Raw genomic sequence first — 23,292 nt, forward strand, 5'->3', positions numbered from 1 at the left:
TGAGAGTTGAAGTCCACAAGTCTTAAAGTTGCCAAGTTTGGGAAACACTGATCTAGAGTACCGGGAAGAAAATAGATTGTAATATCTAAAAATTGCTGAGAAATGCTCTGCAGGGAGAAAAAAAAGAAGTCATCTTACCTTAGGGTCACCAATTACAGCATCGAAACCCGCAGCAACCAGGACCATCTGGGGCTGGAACTGCAAACAAAACACAGTGGAGCCAGAATAAATTATCCAATTGGGAAGCCAAGGGAACAAATGCCAGGAAATTCCCAGAGTTTAAGAACAAGACTGAGGGAGTAGCTCTATGCCAAGGATTCTTTGTTTTGTGATACTTTTATATAGAACAATGTTCGCTGGGTTTTTGTATTATGACATGACAAGAGTATGAAGCTGCTTCAGGAGAACTGCAGTGGACAGGGGAGAAGGGAAGGGAGGAGGGGAAAATGATGACTTCCCCAAATTTCTGCTCCATGAAGCAAGGAGAAAACTTGGCAAAGGATTTGGGCAGACCATACAACTCAAATGGATGACAGTGCCATCCTCAAATGTACACAGGCCGTAAATGAGCTGTCAGCTAGAAGAACAGAATGGCACACAAACACAAAAAGAGATTTTAAACTGAAGTTGCATTGGCATCTGTCAAAGATTCTCTGATGGATACTGCACTGAGCAGAAGGCTGGACTAGATGACCTCTAGACCAGTGTTTCTCAACCTTGCCGACTTTAAGTCCTGTGGACTTCAAGTCGCCAAGGTTGAGAAACCCTACTCTAGATTCATTCCAACTCTATGATTCTACAAATTTCCCATAAACACTTCCCAATTCTGCACAATCTCACCTGTGTTTCAATTAAAGCAGAAGATTAAGCATTTTTTAAAATTAAGTTTCTACACCACCCATCTCATCTAAGTGACCCTGGATGGCTTTAATACAACCTACTGTTTTAGATAGTTTGTTTCTATAACAAGAGAAAGAGGAAGGCAGGAAGGTCAAGACCAGCTCTTGAATATCGTACTAACAATGTTAAAAAGCACGTCATCCAACACAAAGGATTAAGACATGCTTCCATCAGCATTTCCTATTGTACGAACCTGGATTACAACAAGCTGTTTATGATCCTTGGATTACTTTTTTGGACAATTATAACTATACAAATAAAAATAAATAAACCAAGGAATAGACTGGATTGCCCATACTTTCAAAATGCTGTATGCCCCATTGCTTACCTCTAAGGCCACCGGTAGTAGGACATGTAAAAAGGCAGAGAGGTAGTCAGCATCCCTCATTCCTGTCTAAAACGATAGAAGCAAACATCAAAGGAGTTTGAAGCAAATCCCCAAGGAATATCTTTATATGCACACATACAGCACGGTCATTCTAGCTAAGATAGCAGCTACTGTTGATGTCACATAGGAATAGTAAGGAAGGTCATAAACTTTGATGGATCTGATATTACGTACGCGAAAAGAAATCAGACCTGAAACGTCTGCTTGTTTGTTTTGATGTGTGAATCCATCTTAAGAAAGAAAACAAGCTGTAATCTGTAGTCATGGTTTGTAATAGGTTTCTGAATCTGAGCTCATTTCTAGATTCTAAAACACGGTGGATGGATTCATGAAATATACTGGGGTGGGGGTGGGGGTGTCAAATCCGTGTCATCACGTTGTCGTATCGTGATTCCCCCCCTTCACTAAAACCAGGTGGGCGTGGCCAGTGCATGACGCATCCAGCTCATGCGCCACGGGTTTGACACCCCTGAACTACACTAAACCATCACCCAGCATGCCAAACCACAATGTTTTAATGTTGGTTTACTACACTGAAAAAAGGACACTGTATTTGAGAATGAAAACTTGATGGTTTACTATTCAGTGTGAACCAGTGGTGAAATTCAAATTTTTTTATTACTGGTTATTTGGGCATGGCTTGGTGGTGAGGTCCTGTGACTGAGTAGGCATGGCCAACTCAATGTCACTCATGGCCACACCCACTCAGTCACATGGCCACCACCACCAAGCCACGCCCACAGAACCCAGTAGGAAAAAATGTTTGTATGAGTCCATTCACAACGGAGCTGCTGCTCCCTTTATGGTCTCTGCTGGCCCCCTCCCTCCCGTGGCTCAAAGTACCAGGGACAGGCTGCAGCAGCTCTGCTGTGAACGGAGGGAGAAATGTTCAGATTGTCTCTGCCGCAGAATTCAACGTTAAATGCAGCAGAGACAATCCGAACGTTTCTCCCTCCGTTCACAGCAGAGCTGCTTCTCCCTTTATGCCCCCCCCAGCCCCCTCCTCCCGGGGACTATCTTAAAGGGACAGCCTGCAGCAGCTCTGCTGTGAATGGAGGGAGAAACGTTCAGATTGTCTCTGCTGCATTTAATGTTGAATTCTGTGGCAGAGACAATCCAAACATTTTTCCTTCCATTCACAGTGGAGCTGCTGCTCCCTTTATGGTCTCCCCCGGGCCCCTCCCTCCCTGGGTCTACCTTAAAGGGACAGGCTGCAGCAGCTCTGCTGTGAAAGAAGGGAGAAACGTTCGGATTGGATGAGCGGGTCGAGCGGCTGGAAGAGGTGAGTGGTGACAGGGTGACCAGGCAAGTGTGGGCGGGGCCACCAGGGATTTTTGCCACTGGTTCAGAGAACTGATGCCAATCATCCCTGCCGGTTCAGCCGAACTGGGAGGTTTTCACCCCTGGTGTGAACCCAACCAAGATTTATTCAGGAGCTTCAAGAACAAAGTTTGGAGTGATATGTGAACTTGGTTTATCAGCTGTAAGAAGCAGAGTAGTACTGGAAGCCTATAGTAACAGGTCCTCATACCAGTGGCTACTGCAAAAGGAAAAGGCCATTTCCAAGCAACTGCAGAGGATGGGGAGATTTTTCTAATCTGAAGCCTACCTTACCCCCTAAAAAAGCTACATCAGAATTTGAACTTATCCACGTACAACTTGGATTCCCTCTTGTAACTAGGCTACTATATCTACTAGCAAAGTAAGGGATCTGCCTATTTGTAAAAGATATTCAGCTCCTCCCACTTTTTGCCCCAGCAGCCAGGAGAGTCATTGGGAATACTGAAACCATATTAGGTAGCTAGCCAAATGGCTCTATTTGCAACTGCTCTCAAGAAAAAAACAAGGCAACATGCAAGCAACTTTAGCCAGAATGGAGAACTGCCAAATTATCAATCCCGACAATCTCAGCCTACCATGTCCCTACCACCTGGGAAGAGTTCCCTACTCTTCCCTACCTGGTTCCAGGGCACGTTGATGTTGTATCCCTCTCCCCGACCTCTGCCCACTGCGTGACTGTCAGATTCTGGAAGGTGGGGCCAGAAATTCCCTCCTTCGTAGCGATGGATGGAGAAATAAAGGACGCTAGGAAAAGCAGTCACGGCAGATTCAGGCAGTGAAGAGAAACAAAGCCACTAGACCAGCCCCAGCCCCCTGAACCCAATCTGGGCGCAGCCTGTATTTAACCCCAAACTGATTTGCTCTGCTTTTGCCAGCTCTCCACATCCACTATAGAAATGTCCCAAGTTCTCCAGTTAAATAAAGCTCATCCCTCGATTAGTCACCTGGGATTGTCCTCAAAGAGGTATTGAAGGCCTTGCCCATGGTGCACATCCCAGTCAACGATAAGCACCCTGGAAGAGAAAGAAATGCAAACGTAATGAACGAAAAAGGAAGTAGATGAAATGCAGCATCTGGAAAAGTAAGCTAGCATCAATCCCGTTGCTAGCATCTCTTCAAGGAGTCATGGGAACTGTAGTCCTACGGTGGGCTGGGAGACATCTCCGCTCTCTCACTAAACTACTATTCCCAGGATTCCTTATAAAAGCAGTGATATTGTCATGACCACTGATACAGGCATGGATTTCATGATTTAAAGTTCTAGGGGCAGTAACAGAATAGAAATGATTGTTTAGTAGATGTTCAATGGAAGACCAAAATGGATTGTAACTGGGTAATGAGACACATCCTCCAAAAATTTAGCGGTGTGGAATGACTAGGACTAGTTGCTCAAATATCTAACACTTTGTATTTATTCAGCGCCTTGGCTTATCATCCATCCATCCATCCATCCATCCATCCATCCATCCATCCATCCATCCACATAATGTAGAGGAATGGAAGAACATTGGCTCATGCTTGTGGGCAAGCTGTCCAACAACCAGCCTTAACTGTTATCTTTCCTCTTCATAGCTACTCACCGCTCCACCCCCAATTTCTGTCGGGCATATTGTGCTGCAATGCCTACATTGTTGAACATGCAGTAGCCATTCATCTTGCTGTGGTGAGCATGGTGTCCAGGAGGCCTGAAACCCAAAAGATACAGTGGCTTGATGTAGAATCAGAAAATCATAGCCCAGCCATTCAGGAAAAAAAGAAAAGAAGGCCTAAATGTTAATGTGACTACAGTGCGAGTTATCGATTGCTTTTTGCACCTTCTGCTCTGAATGCGAAAGAAACCATGCTTGGGCCACCATTCCCATACATCTTCAAGGACACAAAGTTTAAAAATTGTGAGGAGTCACTCTGGATACTTTCATATAAGGTTCTTACAATACGGTGTAAGTGAATCTATTCTCATATGAAAAAAAAATAGAGAGATTAAGGTATCACTTCTTTTTGATTCAATCATTATTTTTCTCACATCCTCTCACCTTTTCATTAAGAGAGGAAGACAGCAATACAATGCTTTGGGTTGTTAATTTTAAGATAGGTGAATTCCATCACGTATTTTCCTTCTGGATCGGCTAGAGGGGTAGTCAACCTTTTTATACCTACCCCCCACTTTTGTATCTCTGTATCTCTGTTAGTAGTAAAATTTTCTAACCGCCCACTGGTTCCACAGTAATGGTGATTTTATGAAAACCTAATGAAAATGTTTTTAAATAATGCTATGAAATTTTTTTAAAAAGCCAATTAAATTTTAAAAAAGGAAAGTCCTTCAGTATCGGACAAAACCCCTATCGCTCACCATGAAAGCTGGAACGCCCACTAGTGGGCGGTAGGGACCAGGTTGACTACCACTGGACTAGACTATCATGTCCATCCTCCATAAACAAGCACATGTATACACACGAAGAAAAGACATTGACAATCCTGCCTTTACAGATATTCCTCCACTTACAACCACAACTGAGCCCAGAAACTTTGCTGTTGACTAAAGTGGTCATTGAGATGCCACATAACCGCTTTGCTTAACGACCACAATTCCAGCTCTCCCTGCTGCAGTCATTAAGCATCCCCTGCAAATGGGAAAATGCTAACAACCGCCAGTGCTGTGAGCTTTTCAGAATGCTAGCATTCACCAGCATTTTCACCAGATTTGAAGTCCATTCCTCAAGGCACATGGGAGGATTTCACCTCTCCTGGATGAAATCCTCCCATATGAAATCCTCAAATCCAATACCCGTTCCACTTACAACCTGCCAGCTTTCCCGCTGACTTCCTGGACAAGTAAGCAGAGAACATTGCAAATGATAATTACATGATCGCAAAGCACTTAACAATCACTCATAAACATGGATACGTTACCAAGTATCTGAAATGAGGTTATGTGACCAGAGGGGCAGAAACACAATATTTTACAATGGCTAGAAGTGCTTTACATTCTGATGCTGTGGTGACGGTAAATGGTTATTAAATGATCGGTTGTAAGTCAAAGACTCCCTAAGATGAGTTATCCACCCTAATTTTTCTTTTCCATCTGCTTTACTGTAGTTTTACCCTGTTGTTATTTAAAGCAACCTTCACCACGTGAGGCCCTCTGGATGTGAACTGGCTCCCAGAATCCCTAGCCAGTATGGTCAACCAGATTCTGAGAGTTAAATCCAACACATCTGGAAGGCAGCGGATTAGAAAGCCTGTTTTGTAGATAAGAGAAATCTCTTCTCTACTGGCTAGTGGGCAAGAAATAAAAAGATAACAAATACAAGTTATGTTTCTGGGCTGGTTGTGTACACAAATCACTGTGAGAATGTGCCCCTTCCCTTACTGCCAAGGGGGCTGTCAAATGGTATATATACCGTCTGACAGGCATGGCAAGGGGCACTGCATTGCCGTTTTGAGTCAAGCAAAAGTGAAAGTAATAATCTATTTGCACCTTACCTGACCACAGCGAGACCGTTACGGAGTTCTCCGGACCACACTTTCTCCACGAGTTGCAAGACAGAACCAGCAGCAAGGCAGGCACAGCGGTAGAAATTCTTTGGCAGGAATTGAAAATCAGGTTTAGCAAATCTTACTGTAGTATCAGGGTTTCTCCTGATGCAGAAGAACAGATGGAAATTCAGAATCCCATTAAATTGCTTGTCTTTAGCTCCACCCCCATCCCCGCCCCTTCAGAAAAAAACAAAACAGGACATGGATAGATCTGTTTATCTGGAGGTGCAAAGAAAAAAACAAACAAACCAAGAAGCCCCGAATCCAATAGCAAGCTATACTTAATAATGTATAATTAGCAGTGGACTGAGTTTTCGAACTGAGCATGCAGAGGCAAAAGGAGGCGTGGTCAACTAAAAACATCACTCAGTCCAAGGGCAGATAGGCTGTGTTAACCCAGCATTGGACTCTCCGAGCAGTGCACTGGAGAATTATAGGATCTGAATAATTTCTTGTTCTAGCTACTATACTAATTTTTTTAAATTCCAGAAATGGGTTTAAAACACCCCCACTCCCCTCTTTAAGTAACGTTAGAGGAAAAATTACCTAGAATGGAGAACTTTATTTACAAGGATCAGAAAATATATAGCAATGGAGGAAAAAAAAAGATATGGAAAAATCTTATAATATCATTTATATTTTTCCCTGTCCCCAGATCTCCCTTTCCCAAAACTGTGATGCCTTATTTCCGGAGAATTTCACCCCACGTGCCCATTTCTACAAGAATCCTCCATAAGATGCCAGAACAGAGACTTCAACACATTGTTCCATCAGATGTACCGCTATGCAAAGTATTTACACAGTATAAATTATACCCATTGTCTTGGTTTTCCCCCAAGGTGGCGCAGTGGTTAAATGCAGTACTGTAGGCTACTTCAGCTGACTGCAGTTCTGCAGTTCTGCAGTTCAGCTGTTCAAATCTCACCGGCTCAGGGTTGACTCAGCCTTCCATCCTTCCGAGGTGGGTAAAATGAGGACCCGGATTGTTGGGGGCAATATGCTGACTCTGTAAACCGCTTAGAGAGGGCTGAAAACCCTATGAAGCGGTATATAAGTCTAACTGCTATTGCTATTAGGCAAGGATATGTGTAACACAGCCTTAGAATGAGTGACATTCCCCAATTCAGTGCTGCTTGTAGTTCAGAAAAAAAAATCACTAGAAGTTTCAAAGAGTATAGCCTGCCAAAAGTATTTTAGTTACTAAAGCTAGACGTTTCTGCCTTTAAACATAACTCTGAAGATACTCACTGGATGCAGGTAAACAGAATCAAAGGTATCTGCCAGAGACCTTAACTCAGTCTCGCTCATTGTTTCAGTCAATTTCATGCTGGTCAAGTATTCTTGACTGTTAAGAAAGAGATAATCACATGTTCAGCTGCAGCTCAGTCACTGCCTCTCCACCCCTCAGCTCTGCAACAACTCCAAGATTTGCTTTCACCTGTGAGCCAAGAGAATCTCCTCCTCAGAAATTTCTCGGCCCTGCAAGGAGAGATAATAATACAAATATTTCATTCTCTACTGATTGCTTCTCACATGTTCATTCCCCGACTTCTTCAAGGACCTTAGGACATGTTGTAGATGTCTAACATTTTTCTCCCCAAACATTGATTCTCTAAGCTGGGGTGGGAATTTTTTGGTGGCTGGGGGCAGCCCGCTTTGTTAGATGCTAAATTTAATTTATTTATTTAAAATGACTTATCTGTTAGGGGAACCTGGCTATTTTTTATGCCTCCCACCTCACAATATCAAATACTTTGGCCACCTAATGAGAAGGAAGGACTCACTGGAGAAGAGCCTAATGCTGGGAAAGATTCCAGCAAAGGGGCATAAGAAGGCAAAAGAAGAATGGGACGGATAGAGAATGAAGTGGCTGGATGGAATCACCGAAGCAGTAGGTGTGAGCTTAAATGGACTCCAGAAGATGGTAGAGGACAGGAAGGCCTGGAGGACCCAGGATGGGTCGGACGTAACTTTGCAACTAACAACAACCTCCCAATAAAGAGAGAAATGGAGCTCAGAGGACTAAAAAAAACCCACGTTGGATAGAGCTGCAGGTTGCCCACTTCTACTCTAATTCAGGGACGTGCAGTCACTGGAGGCAGGGCCTCATCAGTCTCATGAGGAAAAGGAAAGAATTTTTAAAATAACTAAAAAGGCCAAGGTAGTTACTGCCAGAATCCAAGTCACAGTGACTTTGAGTCTGCTTAGTGTTAACTGTAGGGGGAGGTAAGAGAACTATGGGCCTCCTTTGCATAAGGAATTTTTCGCCTTTTAAGAGTTAAGCAAGGGTTAAAAGGCCAAAAATTCCGTATGCAAAGGAGGCATGTGATTCTCCCACCTCCTGATCTGGGATACAACTTCTCTGTGTGCATGTGTCTGTTTGAGAGAGGGGGGAGGGAGGGAGAGAGGGAGGAAGGGGGGGGAGGGAGAAGAAAAAGAATGGGAAAACTTATTTTGCAAGGGGGAAAAAGGCTGTCGCTTTAAATCGGAACTGAGCATGCCTGGCTGTGGAATTCTGGAAGTTGAAGTCCACAAGTCCAAAAAAATTGCTGCCTCACCAGCCATAAAGCTCACCGCACATCACTGCTCTAATTACTGCATCACTGGAATCTATCCTGAACCTATCCACAAATTCTTGCTTGTTCTCATCTGCTCCCTCTCTTACCATCACTGGGACACAACGTTCCAACAGTTCATACTGAAGCAATTTGTCCCGAATGGTCACCAGTCGTTCTGGGCACTCTGGGAAACTAAAAAAAAGAAAGACAACAAAGGGCACATGTAGAGACAGATCAACAACTCATTAACTCAGAGGCAAGTAATGGAGTTGAGATGGTTTGGAGAAGAAAGAAACAAGGGTGGGCAGGCTGTCTTTCTCCAGAACCCATTCTTTATCTGGATAATTCAGGAATGCAGTAAAGCAAGGGAGAAGGGAGAAGTGTGAACTGTGGTTGCAGTGGGAGAATGGCAGAGGGCACTTAAACCATTGTAATGGGTATCATCATAACAGGTGGAGCAGAATTAAAGGGAGGAGGAACAGGAGGAAATAAAGTGGAAGGGAGACAGTAGGGCTACAAATGTTAGAGCTAGGGAGCAGAAGCCGCATTCGGGAAATAATGCGGGAATGCTTGCGAGAGCAAAGCCCTTTGAATCTGCATAACCGAGATTGTGCAAGAGATCATAATTTACAGAGGATCTGGAAGTTCACACACATATATTAACAGGGATGAGTTTTCCACACTGAAAGAGTTTCCAGAGCTTATGGTGAAGATGCACTGTTTTGGGAATGCCCTGAAGCCATGTATATAGCTATTTCTCTATGACTTCTATTGTGGCCCAGAAGGAGCTGTTGGAGCTGCCACCAGACTCCGACAGCGAGGGGCTCTATAAGTCGGCACTGGAGGATGTGAAGGACACTGGACAGGGTTCCGATTTAGCAGGGCGCAGAGAGACTAGATGGCCACCAGGTGGCGCCTGAGCCTTGGACCAGTGGGGAGGAGACAAGGGAGAGTGATCCAGAAAACAACAGTGAGTTGTTCCTTGATGCACGCCATTGAAGAGCTACGTCAAGAACAATTACGCAATTACAGGAGATAATTGCGCTCAGCTAGTGGTTATGAGGCTCCTCTCCAGACTATAAAAAAGACTGCTTGTCACACGCCCCTTTTGCAGAAGTCAACGCTTTGACTAAAAAGAACGTTAACTAACTTGGCAGGCTGGATTGCTGCCAAGGTTTGTCGGACTTGCTGCCAAGTTCCTTATCTGTTTGTTTGCTTGGCTTTCAGCCACCGAGATTCTGGTCTTGCTATTAAAGGACAGTCTAATTAAGCTTGTCTCGGCTTTCGTTACTGGACGGAGGAGGGGGGTCAGAACAGACTTCTATGGATAAAGACCTTCTACACAATTGGCTGAGAAGCTAGCTCTGCTCTTTTCACCCTTCTCTTCCTCAAAACAAGTAAAAAATCACGGTAGAATCACGTTCATCTGCTGCTTATGCAGCACTTACACCAACACAGTTTCCTTCAGAGGCAGAAGAGCAAGACAGCTCAGAGTTTTCAGACCATTTTACTGGAGGCAATGTTGAACCATGCTAGCAGAATAATCCTAACAATTCTAAAGGACGACATATTGGGAGAAACTGCTCTATAGAATTTCTGTGCTCTTGTCAAGCACAACCACAGACATTTGATTGGTTGAAAGGTCTGGAAAAATCCCCTCCTAAAACTGACCTAGCGAGGCATATTTTCAAAGCGTGGTCCAAGCAACAGGCAAAATCTGCTGTGGCCTGTCAATTGACAGAAGATGTGTGTGCCTATTATAGTTGCTGTGAAACGGGGACATTATTTATTTATTTAGAAAATTTATATTGCCGCCTACTCGCACATGGCGACTCAAGATGGCTTACAAGGACATAAAAAGACAACATGAAAATAATAATAAAAAAAGAAAAACAATAAAATAATAAGCATTAGCTGAGCAATCCCAAGCAATAGTGACAGAGTCTTCATATATTGATAGCGCTGTCCTTTTTTAGATTTTCCATGGAAATGAAAATTTGGAAGTAGGCCTGAAATCAAAAGATTTATACTGCTAAAAAAAATAATCACGAAACGAAACTGAAATTACTATGCCAAAACTGAAAGTTAGCCTCACTGAATGCGATAGGAATAATTCCTGCTACGTTTGCTAGGAGTGGAAGCCACCTCATGTTTAGCCAGCAATTCTGTATGCGCTATGTGGCAGCTTTAGCGTGCATCCTTTCAATGCTCGAGTGGACAGAAAAGTATGTCAGCATAATTTGGCTTGTGCCAATTGCCAAGCAATAATCTGCATCAGTAATAAAACTGGTGAATAGTCCTGCCCTCAAGAGCCGAGGTGGCGCAGTGGTTAGGCTGCAGTACTGCAGGTCACTTCAGCTGACTGTTATCTGCAGTTCAGCGGTTCTAATCTCACCGGCTCAAGGTTGACTCAGCCTTCTATCCTTCCAAGGTGGGTGAAATGAGGACCCAGACTGTGGGGGCGATATGCTGACTCTGTAAACCGCTTAGAGATGGCTGAAAGCCCTATGAAGCGGTATATAAGTCTAACTGCTATTGCTATTGCTATTTATTGGAGGAGAATTTAAGGACAATGATTGATGGATTTCCTGGCTAAGTTTCCTCCCGCACACCCGGCTGGTAGGAAAAAACACCACCAGTCTTCTTAATGGGAACTGAGCCTGGGTGACTGTGAACAATGGCTTGGGACAGAGGTTTTAATCACCTTTCATAATGTCCGACTCCCTGATGCATGCCACAGATGTGCCCACCTCAGTAACCCATCACTCAAGTAGTTTCTTAATATGGCCTGCTGGTCTTAACATATGCCCAAAGGTAGCCTCGTGGCATGAAAGAAGGATGTGAAGTGGAAGAAGGGAGGGAAATTAGAAGACACCTTAAGACAGTTCTCTACATCTTCCTCCTTCTCCCAAGCCTGTTAATCAGCTTGATTTTTTAAAATATATTTTTATCAGTCTTCTAGAAAGCTAGTAGATCTAAGTTTTGACATAGATTGGGCGAGAAGTATCTTAAAAAATCACACAATGTCACTAGAGTAGGTAACTGGTACCTCCTACCCAAAGTAATAAAAGCAATAATAAGAAGTATGGCCACACACAAAAGTTTTTGTCAGCAGAAGCATTGAGAAACCTGTAATGTACTCGTGAGGTTCAGAATAAGACATACAGCTGGTAGCCAAGCTCACTTCTCTGATTAAAATCAACCTTGCATGCAGAACACATTAGCTCTGTTTTTTTAAAACAGGTTTGCTAGTCTTTCAAAAGAGCAGTAAAATATATATATTGTTTTTTTAAAGAAAAATCTGTCACTCTTCCAGAAGAACACTAGCCTTACGTTGATGCGTCATGAAGCACTGGTCAAACATGGAAGCATGCTAAATGTGGCAGCAAAAAAGAGCTAGATAGTTCTCAGCCTCTGATCATGTCACCTCAAACATGGAAAATGTGTTAATGCAGAATATTTGCATGGTAACATTTGTGTCAAGAGAGAAAGAAAAACACGACTTTAAAATCAGAACAGCTAAATATGAATGCTAGCTATCTCCACAGGTGACCAAGAGAAGCATCTTTGTGCTAAATTTCGGAACTTAAGGATGGGTCCTCTCTTGTATGTCCCAAAGCAGACTTTTTAGAAATATTTCTAGACTTGTCAAAGTCAGTTTTTCCTAAGCTGATGCTCTACAAATATTTGTAGATAGCATGTGGTGATAGCTGACTGGGAAATGATCGAAGTTGTCCGATAAAACAGTTTGAAAAGGGCTGTTATAGGGCTTGTAAATGTAGATCACGAATTCACTGATATTATGAGGAGAGAGGAAGAATGATTTAGAGCTGTACAGGGTGGAAACAAAGAGTCAACTGTTATTGCAAATACAGAAGTGCTGATACAGTGTTCTCACAAATTTAGAACACCTATATATAGAAAGGAACGTTTAAAAGGTTATTAACTCCTTTCCTATTCCAGTGAAGATAGCATTTTCTAGAAGCAAGGAAATTCTTTTCATTTATACTTTGGGTCTATTCATGCTTGCAAAGGACAAAATAAAACCTGAAGTATATTATTTTAAAAATCATTAATATAATCCCTTTGCTTTGTTGATTTTGCAAAAGGACTCAGAATGGAATAGACATCACTTTCGCAGGCTAACCCCTATGCTTCTCTAATGATTTCATAAACTCTTCCTCTAGGCAGAATCTACCCATTTTATACAATGTGGCTAGGAAAAGATGCTATAGGTGCCCACTCCTAGTGAGATCCACCAGGTGGAGACCTAGGAAGGGCATTTTCAGTGGTAGCTCCTGATTTTTGCTTACCCCTTGAGCTCCAACTAGTTCTCACACTATCATCATTTAGGAAACAAACTGAAGCCATCCTCTTCTGTGGGCATTTGGGAACTGATGTGTAAAGGAAGATAGCAGCAAATATTTTAACATTTAAACATCAGCCCTTTGAGATAGTCCAGATAGGAAGCCGATGCCATGAGTACTAACATTACCTTTATTACAAAAAGTAAGTATGAAAGCACATTTCTCTCCCCTCATCTTTACAGTCAAAGAAACTAGAGGAAATTTCTTCAGAGTCACTTGTCCTTCCACATTTCTTCTGTGGGCTTATCTGACCTTTCCCTGGCTTCGGTTCTTCCTTCTCCCATCTTTCAAGGACATTCCCACAGACCATTACATCAATCAATATTAAATTTATGGATGTTTTTAATGTGACTGGTTGTAAGCCACAAATAATCATTCAAATACACAGCGTATTATGATTGATCAATCTCTCTTGTTGCCCATTTAGAGTGAGTCTCTTCTGCTTCACGTTCTCCATAATACTATTAAATTAGAAAGGGCAAAATGGATAGGATCTGTATAGTAAAGTTAGATTCTGAGTCTACTTAAGTGTATCGAATCCTGTTCTAGGTGAAAGTGGATAAGATCCAATGCGAACTTAAGGTGAAGTGAATTTGTTTGTGTTCATTGGGGCTCCCTTTCACGTAACAGGTGAACATTAGGACTCCAGCATTACCCAATGGCGTTTCTTTTTCCAAATTTAAGGATGATTGCATTTAACAAAGAAGAATGAAGGATTTTAAGATGGAAACTTCACAATGAACAAGGATCAAGGGTAGAGGGCTGCTATTTAGGGCTGGAGATGAAGAATCCAATGAGGAATCAGGGAAGAAATAAAAGGATTATGGTCATCATATCCAGGGAATTACACTGAGATTACACGGAAAAGTGAGCCAAGTGGGTGGAATAAACACACACACCACAGAGTTACAGGCAGCACAAAGGGAAATAAGAACAGAATTATATATTTACCCACATCCAAACCAAGGTTACTCTTCCTCCCTCTGCCAGGAAAAAAATTACAGTGGTTTGGAATGATGAATCATATTCACTTCAGACTTTAATCCTGCTTTCAATTGATTACAAAAGGGAAAAGCAGTCCAGCAGGGACACAGACTATTACATATTGCATATTCATAACTACTGGATTGCAAGTTACTTCCTGTGCCTGCCACGTGATTTTACACAAGAACCTTTCTTCCATCCTATTTTCTTACAAAATCCAGAGTATTCATCATCATCATAAGGCAGGTCAATACTACAATATGAGTGAACCGAGACACCATCAAAACTAAGGATATGCTTTCTGGAAGTGCATTCACACACTGGCAATCCTCGGGTTATGATGACAATTGAGACCAGGATTGCCATCACTAAGGAATGCAGTCTTAAAGCCTAAAATGTGCTCACCCAAAATATGCAGGTCATTAATTGGGAAGAGACAGAAGTCCCAGGTAAGCAGCAAGAGCATTTGGCAAAGGGGCTGGAGGAAACTGAGGGATGGCCTGGGACAGCTGGCAAGAGGCTGGGCATTTACTGGGCAGGACTGGAGGAGATTGGTGCAGGAGGGAGAAAAGGTGAGAGTAACTTACCTGAGTAACCTCTCACTTTCCCTGCTGGCTTTCTCACTTACTTTGTGAAAAGCCAGCAGGGAAGGTTGCAAATGGTGATATGACTGCAGTTCCCTAACTGCAAATGAGACACCTGAACGCCCAAGATTGCAATCACATAACGGTGGGGGTGCTGCAATATCAGGAGCTTCAAAGATTGGCTGTACATCCATTTTTTTCAATGCCATCATAACTTTGAACAGTTGCTCAATGAACCGAAATAAGCCAAGGATTACCTGGACAGTATTTTAGTCCAGGTACACAATGGTGTATCCAAGACAGAATATTGAGGAGGAGGAGGAGGAAAATCTACAATCATTTGCAGCATTTCAAAGGCTTTATTAACCATTCTAATCCAATTCTCTGATCTTAAGAAATCTATCTCCTATCCATATCTTTTGATTATCTATTGAGAAGAGAGTTCCACTGCCTTCATGGGTATTTCAAGTAGGCACCATATGGCAGAAATCACCAACACTGGAAGTTTGTAGGCACCTTTCAGTATCTAAACAGGTACCCAAAGCAATCACAACATGAGTTCAGCAACATAAGAATAAATGAGATATTGGTTTTGGCAAGGGAGGTCCCACCCCTCATTCCAATGACTAGAGAAAAATATCTCCATGATCTAAATGGAGGGAATCCTCCCTTTACAAAAAGATCCTTGAGGGAGGAATTCTGCAACCACTTTTCACCACTGTTATTGGTTTTTATTTTTCAAAGCAAATAAAAAAATCCTCCATTCAGTATAAGAGTCATAGGAAAGCACGATAGTTACAAACACCATGTTGGTGTCAGCCTTTTGAGATAAGCCAGGTGTGGGAAAAATCAGTTTTTAGTTGAATGGAATGGGCTAAATCAAACTAATAGAGTTACAAGGATTTGGGCTTTGAACCATAGCCTGTTATCTTATTCAAACAATTCACATTGATTTAAAGTACTAATGGGAGATGTTTTCCTTTTGGTATCTGGCATTCCCAAAATTGCCTCATCTTGATTTATGGGAGATGCTTTCCTCTCGTTTTATTGCTTTATGCCTACTCTTTGTTTTATTAAACAGGCACAGGAGGTAACTTGCAATCCAGTAGTTATGAATATGCATCATGATTTTATCTGTTGCTTATGCATTACATTTTCTCTCCTTTCTGAGAGGTATAAATAAAAGTGGGTCCCCTTTAGCATCTTTCTCAATATTCTTTAGAGGGAGTGCCACTAAAACATGCTGCTTAATAAACCCTGCAGTGATTCTTGTATTTGCTTTGGATTTTGTGTTGAAATCCACACAGGTCAGGAGTTAGCTGCCATAAAATTACCGAAACTTTACTTGGTTGTTACAGGATATTATAATAGAATCCTGACACCCTGACAGTTTCCCTCTCTTTTTCCTCTTATACTAAAGACAGTCAAGGTGGGAAAATCTGGCATTTTTTCCTCAACCCCTCCTGTTTTTCCAGGCTATGATGTCTTCATAATGGCTGTCACATACCTCTTCAAAGCCATCTTAATATTCCTCTACTTCATATTCCTCTTGCTATATTAGGATAGCTAAGGCAGTGGTTCCCAACCATTTCCTTCATGTTTAGCAATATATCATAACTGATTTTTTATCATGTAAATCAAGCATCAGAAAGACACCACTAAAGTGCATGAGCAAAGGTCCCACTTCTTAAATAAAATTAAAATTACTTCATTACTTAATTACTTAAAATTTATGTTTTGAAATAGCTAAATTTCTTTGATTTTCCCACTGAATATCGTACAAGAATTTTGGTGAAAATCTCATTTTTTGCCCCCAAGGCTTTGAGTGAGATTTCAGAATCTCACAAGATATTGGCCACTATAATAAACATTTTTATTTTGACATGTACAGCATAGGTTACCCGCAGTAACTTGGAAGTTCAAGGGTAAGTACTATGACTTGAAAGGCAATGGCAGAAGTGAGGCTGACTCTGCAAAGTGAGTTTTTAAGCATGTCTACATGTACTACAAATTATATTAGATTTTTTGAAAAAAACAGAATAGAACAGAAAAACCAGGACTAAATGTATGGTTCAGAGAAACTACGAGGGCTGGAGGCAGTGATTAAAGCTAGATGTCAAGGTTCCGACAGATGCCCTAATTAATTCATGAGTCTCGAGGCAAGTTTCAAAAGGAATCCAATGATTTATTAGGAGCAACATGTCGGGCATCTACTCCAGTGAGATCTACTCTAGTGCATGTAAGTTACAGCCCAGCTTTGACCTGTCCCCCCCACCCCTTTCAGTCTGTATCATAAATCACATTCTCCAACGAGGTACGCCTCACAACCCGGCTTTGGTAACCTGTGATTCAAAATTTAAAGAAGGTATGCGTGGAAAGTGTTTCCCCTTGCTTCTAATGGCAACTCGAGAGCAGACTAGAAATGCTTTTGTGAGCTGACACTACAACAATATTTGGTTCCTGAACAATCATTTGGTAAGGATATCTTGTCATACAACAGGTTTGGATAAACCTACACCAATGGGGACAACTTGATATTCTGATTTTGGACTACAGTTCCATTGGTTATGCTGGTTGAGGCAGACGGGACAGGAACTCTGAAACTTATAGAAGGCATCAGGTGCCTGGCCCTACCTTGCTTGCAGGAAGCAGGAAGATTACTTGGCTCTCCCTCACTGAATGAGACATTTTATTCACACAACCAATGCATTTTTTAAAATTTAAATACATCCTGAGCAATTACCCAGTACAATTGATCAGAAACAAAACAAAAGCTCCAAATCCATGATTACCTACTGAAATGAGGTTCTACGTTAGAGAAAGTATGTATTTGCACCTTAGAAGAATTTATGAAAATCACCAGCAAATCATGTTCACTTCCATCCTAACTGTATTGATTAAGAGAGCTCTGTTAAAGTGAGTGCTGATGAAACAGACAAATGTCAGTGCTTGTTCCCAGCACTCGCTCGCTACCTGCCTGGAGGAAATTCTGAAGCAAGATAGAAAGGTAAAATCCTTTTCATTTCATTTAACTTTTCAGAATGTGGGATTCTAAAGCCCATTGTTTCTGAATATGGCCATCCTGGAACCAGGTGGTTCCTTGTTGAGCTACCAATCCTTTATTAATTTGTCTACTAATAGTTGTTTAAAAGCAGCCGGCTGTACTCCAAAAGGATTCTTATTAAATATTATTTCATCAAGCAATTCATTTTATTTGTAATCTCTGGGTCAGATACTGTTGAGATTTTCAAATACTCACTATTCTTAAAAAAAAACTTTAAAGATTATATAATGAATTATTTATTACTATAGAGTAGAAATTATTTATTACTATAGAGTAGAAATGAAAGGCAAATAAAGTATTTTAGGATTAAGCACATGCAAAACAGAGATTAAGAGACTGTAACCTTGAAAAAAAAATCCTGAAAGTTAAAAGACCTAAAAATTAAAATAATACATCTCAGCGATTACACTTAAGGCTCAAAACCCCATCCTTTCCCCCTAGATACCTTTCATCCCACGGGCAGCAAAATTCCGTCATTCGATTATCACAAATCAGTCCAGTTCCTAAGGGAGCAGCACATTCTGAAGTAAGATCCTATTTAAGAAAGAACAACACAAAAAAGTGGTGCATGCAGGAAAAACATTCTAATCCTAACTGCCCCAATAAGGCCATACCTTGATACTCTCTCTCTCTTTCTTGCTCACAGGAGCACAATTAGATACGATATAATATCCTCTATTAGCTCTTCCTAACCTGACACTCTCCAAATATGTTGGACTAAATGCTACGGAGTAAAGGGGTACAATAGTTTGACAGTTTACACTTTCTGGTAGAGAGAGGTTTCCTGAGGATGGGCTCCAGTCTGAGTCCAAAAACTCGGAAGAGTAAACTCTGGTCCCAGTGACCGAGCTAGACTGGATCTTGCAATAGTATCCTGGGACACGTATATTTGCCTTCATTCGCAATAGTTTAAATTCAATACGTTCAGGAAAAAGAGAACGTGCCAAATGACAATATAGGAGTAGAAGATGGTAAATTATTATTATGGATGGTATTATTATGGATGGTTGCACAGTCAGCATATTTAAGTTTAGACTGGATTTGGCATTTTTATCCACCTACTGTACGGGTGTCAAACTAGACCGTGTCACGTAACACATTGTGATTTTTTTTGCCTTTGTAGAGCCAAGGTGGGCGTGGCCTGTGTGTGATGCATCTGGCCTGTGGGCAACCAGTTTGACAAGACCAGTGATGGGCAACCTTTTTGGCATGGTGTGTCAAAAATCGGCAAAAAATCGAGCATAACTCGCGTTGTGTGTCACTTCGACAAAAACATAATTTTGCGCAATTTATAGTTTAAACTACTTCCCTGCTGTGGTGCGGTCGTAACCGACAGTCCCAGGAGTAGACTCTCTGTGCCGGCCTGACTGGAGAGAGGCGCGCACTGTTCCCGCGCTCCTCTCCTGCGGGTCCTCCCTCACCGCGCTGATGACGTGTGTGCGCACGGCACGCACGCCTTACCAGCAGCCCCTGCGCTCAGAAAGGGGCGGCGGCGATACAGTAAGTGAGTGTCCCCCCCCCCCCCCCGTTCCTCCAGCACAGATTCTTTCATCCTCGGCGGCCGTGCAGGAGCCGAGGATGAATCGCATGAAATCCTGTGCATGTCACCCCAAATGGCTACGCGTGTCAGCACTGACACGCGTGTCATAGGTTCGCCATCACTGGACAAGACTGACCTACTGAGTCTGTCCCAAAGACATGAGATAGGCAGATGTTATTGCTTCATGGTGTTAAAGGTATCATTGCAGTGATGGTAGAAATGAAGTTATCACGAGTGGCATTTTTAAATAGTTGAGGATCTTTTGTAACTGAGTTGCTGAGAGAGAGGAAAGTACCCCTTAAGTTTTTTTAAGATGAATGGCTAAGTCTTAAAAGAAGCTAGGACTAGGCTAGAGCCGAGGTGGCACAGTGGTTAAATACAGCACTGCAGGCTACTTCAGCTGACTGCAGTTCTGCAGTTCGGCTGTTCAAATCTCACCGGCTCAGGGTTGACTCAGCCTTCCATCCTTCCGAGGTGGGTAAAATGAGGACCCGGATTGTTGTTGGGGGGGCAATATGCTGACTCTGTAAACCGCTTAGAGAGGGCTGAAAGCCCTAGGAAGCGGTATATAAGTCTAACTGCTATTGCTATTGCTATTCCTGCATCTTCCAGTTCTCTCCTAAGAGCGAATGAAGGACTCATAGCTGCTTTTTCAGTCCAGAACTTGGGAATTGAAGGGATCTACCTACCAGTTTCTGCAGGACCAAAGGCAAATCCTCGGCATCTTTGTTCATCTTTTTTGCACGTCCTTTCCGCTTGGCCTCTGGAAGCCCTCCCTTCTTGTTAGCCTTTTTCTAGGGAAACCAAGAGAACATTACTTTGATACACCGACCTGCCACAGAAGTAGCAAAGCTCTCCTCTCTTCCATGGGACAGAAAGGGAAGCTAACCATACTCCCAGTGAACTATTGATTCCCACAGTCTCCATCACAACAACTGGTTTACTTTACCAATGGAGCCTGAATGTCCAAAGCAGGCACAGTTATGGGATCCAAAACTGAGGCATTTCCCAAATCAGAAGCCATTGAGCTACTGCCTCCTTCAATCCTATGGAAGAAAATCAAACACATGTTACAGAAAGTTCCATAACAGATGCTAGAGCATGGCTGTAAAACTTGTGGCCCGTGGGCTGGATGAGTCATACGCTGGCAACGCGCACACCATTTAGTGAAAGGGGGGGGGAGTCCTGATACATCACATGATGCCACCATGATGACACAAGTTTGACACTCCTGTGCTAAAGCATTCAATTCTAAAATCACCCTATGCCTAAATATCTTGTTCTCTGAAATAATCACCAAGAAAGTAGTTGCTTATGCAGGGGAAAGCTGTCACTGAGTAATTTCTCTTGCCCTATGAAGCCCTTGTCAGTTGGTATCTAGTTATATTCAGGGTTACCTACTCTAGTTGGAAATGAATAACAAATAATGTCATCAAGGAAGTAGTTTCTTGCTTCCAGTAATAAAGAGCTACTGGGGCTAAACATGCGGTTTTTCAGTAGCAATGCTGGTTCTCAGGAACAGCCTTGCAGTGGGAATTAGACTAGTCCTCTCCTTAATTTCATTTTTTTAAAATGAAAACAAACACAAAACTGACTCTTTTGCAAAGTATTCACAACTTAGACCTAACTGTTTATATGTGGCTTAACGCCAGTGTGTACTTTGCCTATCATATCTATTTTGATGTTGTTGTTTTTTAATTTTAGATATTTATAGTTTAGATTCACTGGTGATATTTCAGTTACCTGCATGTGTCATACAAACTTTCAACAGTTTTGTTTGATTTAGTGGGATATAAATATATTATTAATAATGGAGGATTTACTTCGTGTTAAGCCATAGCACAATTCATTCATTTTAAGCGTAGCATGTGATATGAATCCAGCCACTGTGGTTTATAAACCATTGTCTATGGCTTATTATCTGTGCAAAACAGTTGTGGTTTATTTAATACACTGTAATTAACAAAATTATGATTGGTGAATCCAGCAATACCCTAACTCCTAAGTGTAGGCTTAACAGTTAAAATGCAAACTGTGCCCCTATTTCTATCCAAACATCTGGCTGGAATCAGAACCAAACAATGGTCTTTCTCCCATTGGCATCATCCTCATTCTCTCATTTTCCTCACTAATAACGTTGTTATTTTGCCTTGGAGCCATCAGCTTCATTTTGACAGAACCTTTCTCCAGCCATCAGTATAGGGCAGGGGTCCCCAAACTTGGGAAACTTTAAGACTTGTGGACTTCAACTCCCAGAATTCTTCAGCCAGCTGGCTGGAGAATTCTGGGAGTTGAAGTCCACAAGTCTTAAAGTTCTCAAGTTTGAAGACCTCTGGTATAGGGAGACTGCAGTTCCTCAGGCTTGCCTACCTGACTGTCAAACTGGTTGACCCCAGTGGGATTTACTTCGGGGTAAACCTGCGAGCACCGTCAGAAGCAGATCTGAGGTGGGGGATGGAAACCCAGCCTCTTTACAGGCACACCCCCTGTGCTGCTCCCAACCCCTTCTCCGACCCTTCTGATCCCCCCAGATCTTGTTTGCAGAAGGCATGGCAAAGAACCAACGCCACCCCTGTAGAAACACGTGCGGTGGACGCCGCCTTTGGAGAACCCCCCCCCCCAATCTGTCCGCCTGTTACCAAGGTGACAAGGACCATCCCCACCCACCCACCCACCCTCCAAACCTGCAACTGAAAGGACCACTTCCCCACCCTTGGAAGGGTCCAGTCCACGGCGGCTCGGGAGGGAGGACGCGGTTACCCGCCGCCCCTTCGACTGCGGGCTGGGGCGACCTACTCAAGCTGGAGCCGAAGGCAATCAGGACCTTGCGGGAAGGCAGCAATGTCGGATCGTCCGCAAAAAAAAAAGGGTGGGGGGGTTTGAAGGAAGGCAGGGCTCGACTTGGGCGGGGCGATCACCACGCTCTTCAGCATCACCTTGCATCCCCCCCCCCAAAAAAAAATGTCTCCAACTTACCTGGCGCTAAAGCTGACCGGCCACGCCCTCCCCACGTCCTGAGCCCGGTCTGTCTACCTCTCTCCCTCTCTCTCTCTCTCCTAAGGCGCCGCCTGATGCTGTCACTTCGGCGCCACTCCCCCTCCGCGAGGGAAACCGTTCGCCGCCCTCGGCAGAAAGTGGGCGAGACCATTCCGTTCGGGCCGGGTGGGTGGGTGAACCAACTGGCGCGAACCATTGGGCGGGGCCGCTGGAGAGCGGTCTTTCGGCCAGGATCACAGGAGGGGGGGGGGGTAGGCGAATCCACTTGTCTTTGGGGCGGGGGGTAGAGAACGGGTTAAAGGAGGTGGAGGCGCATAGGCTCCTGCATTAGCGTCCCTTTTTCTTTGTTTTCCTCAATGTGTGTCGCTCTTCCTCCACTCAGGCACGATTATGATTCAGGGTTTAATTGAGAAGCGATGAAATACTTCCAAAAACTGCCTTCCAGGTGGGGCAGCCTGGCTGCTTAATTTTTGGCCGTGGGCACACACACACACTTGGACTGCTCTGAACATGTGCTCAAATTGTGACATTAGGAACTGCGCTGAGAAGCTGTTAGATGGGAAAGTTTGGGCTGGAGGTGGAACGCAACCATTGAGCATCCCTTTGCTGCAGGGCAAGCTGTTATACATAAACAGGTGACAAACACCACACTCAAGTCGCCCTCAAGTCTTTCCCTAGTTGGGTAATGAAAAATCTGCAACTAAATAAGCTCAGCGAGTAGCAAGGACTCCGCAGTTCAACCCTGAGCTACAGATATTCTCTTATATATTTCAGGTATATATGGTAACTACCCACACTTTACACACAGATAGACTGTGGCTTCGTTTAGTTTAGTTTCACTTTATTTGTATGCCGCCCTTTTCCCTGGGGGGACTCAGGGCGGCGCACAGTTCAAAAGGGGGGGGGGGAGGACAAACAATTTACAACATAAAAGCACTACATCATTTAAGAACTCAACAGTCATACAATTCGAGTAGGGGTTAGAGTCTTTAACCCCAGGCCAGCCGGGCTAGCCAGATTTTAAGTGCGGCG

At 43.0% G+C, this 23,292-nt stretch overlaps 1 protein-coding gene across 1 annotated transcript in view; it reads right to left on the reverse strand.

Annotated features, from left to right (window-relative positions):
* The window catches only part of HDAC6 (histone deacetylase 6), a 49,924-nt gene extending 27,563 nt beyond the window's left edge, over nt 1–22,361 (reverse strand). The window contains exons 1-13 of the mRNA XM_032210474.1: nt 22,240–22,361; nt 20,213–20,309; nt 19,953–20,057; nt 18,169–18,257; nt 8,832–8,916; nt 7,605–7,645; nt 7,415–7,511; nt 6,113–6,210; nt 4,210–4,314; nt 3,574–3,642; nt 3,247–3,373; nt 1,229–1,294; nt 139–198 (exon numbers count right to left, since the gene is read on the reverse strand). Coding sequence (XP_032066365.1) covers nt 139–198; nt 1,229–1,294; nt 3,247–3,373; nt 3,574–3,642; nt 4,210–4,314; nt 6,113–6,210; nt 7,415–7,511; nt 7,605–7,645; nt 8,832–8,916; nt 18,169–18,257; nt 19,953–20,057; nt 20,213–20,287 — 1,017 coding nt within the window. The 5' untranslated portion in view covers nt 20,288–20,309; nt 22,240–22,361. The remainder of the gene's footprint in view (nt 1–138; nt 199–1,228; nt 1,295–3,246; nt 3,374–3,573; nt 3,643–4,209; nt 4,315–6,112; nt 6,211–7,414; nt 7,512–7,604; nt 7,646–8,831; nt 8,917–18,168; nt 18,258–19,952; nt 20,058–20,212; nt 20,310–22,239) is intronic.
* Nucleotides 22,362–23,292: the final 931 nt, after the last annotated feature.

This window comes from Thamnophis elegans, chromosome 2 (assembly GCF_009769535.1).
Source record: "Thamnophis elegans isolate rThaEle1 chromosome 2, rThaEle1.pri, whole genome shotgun sequence".
NCBI lineage: Eukaryota > Metazoa > Chordata > Lepidosauria > Squamata > Colubridae > Thamnophis > Thamnophis elegans.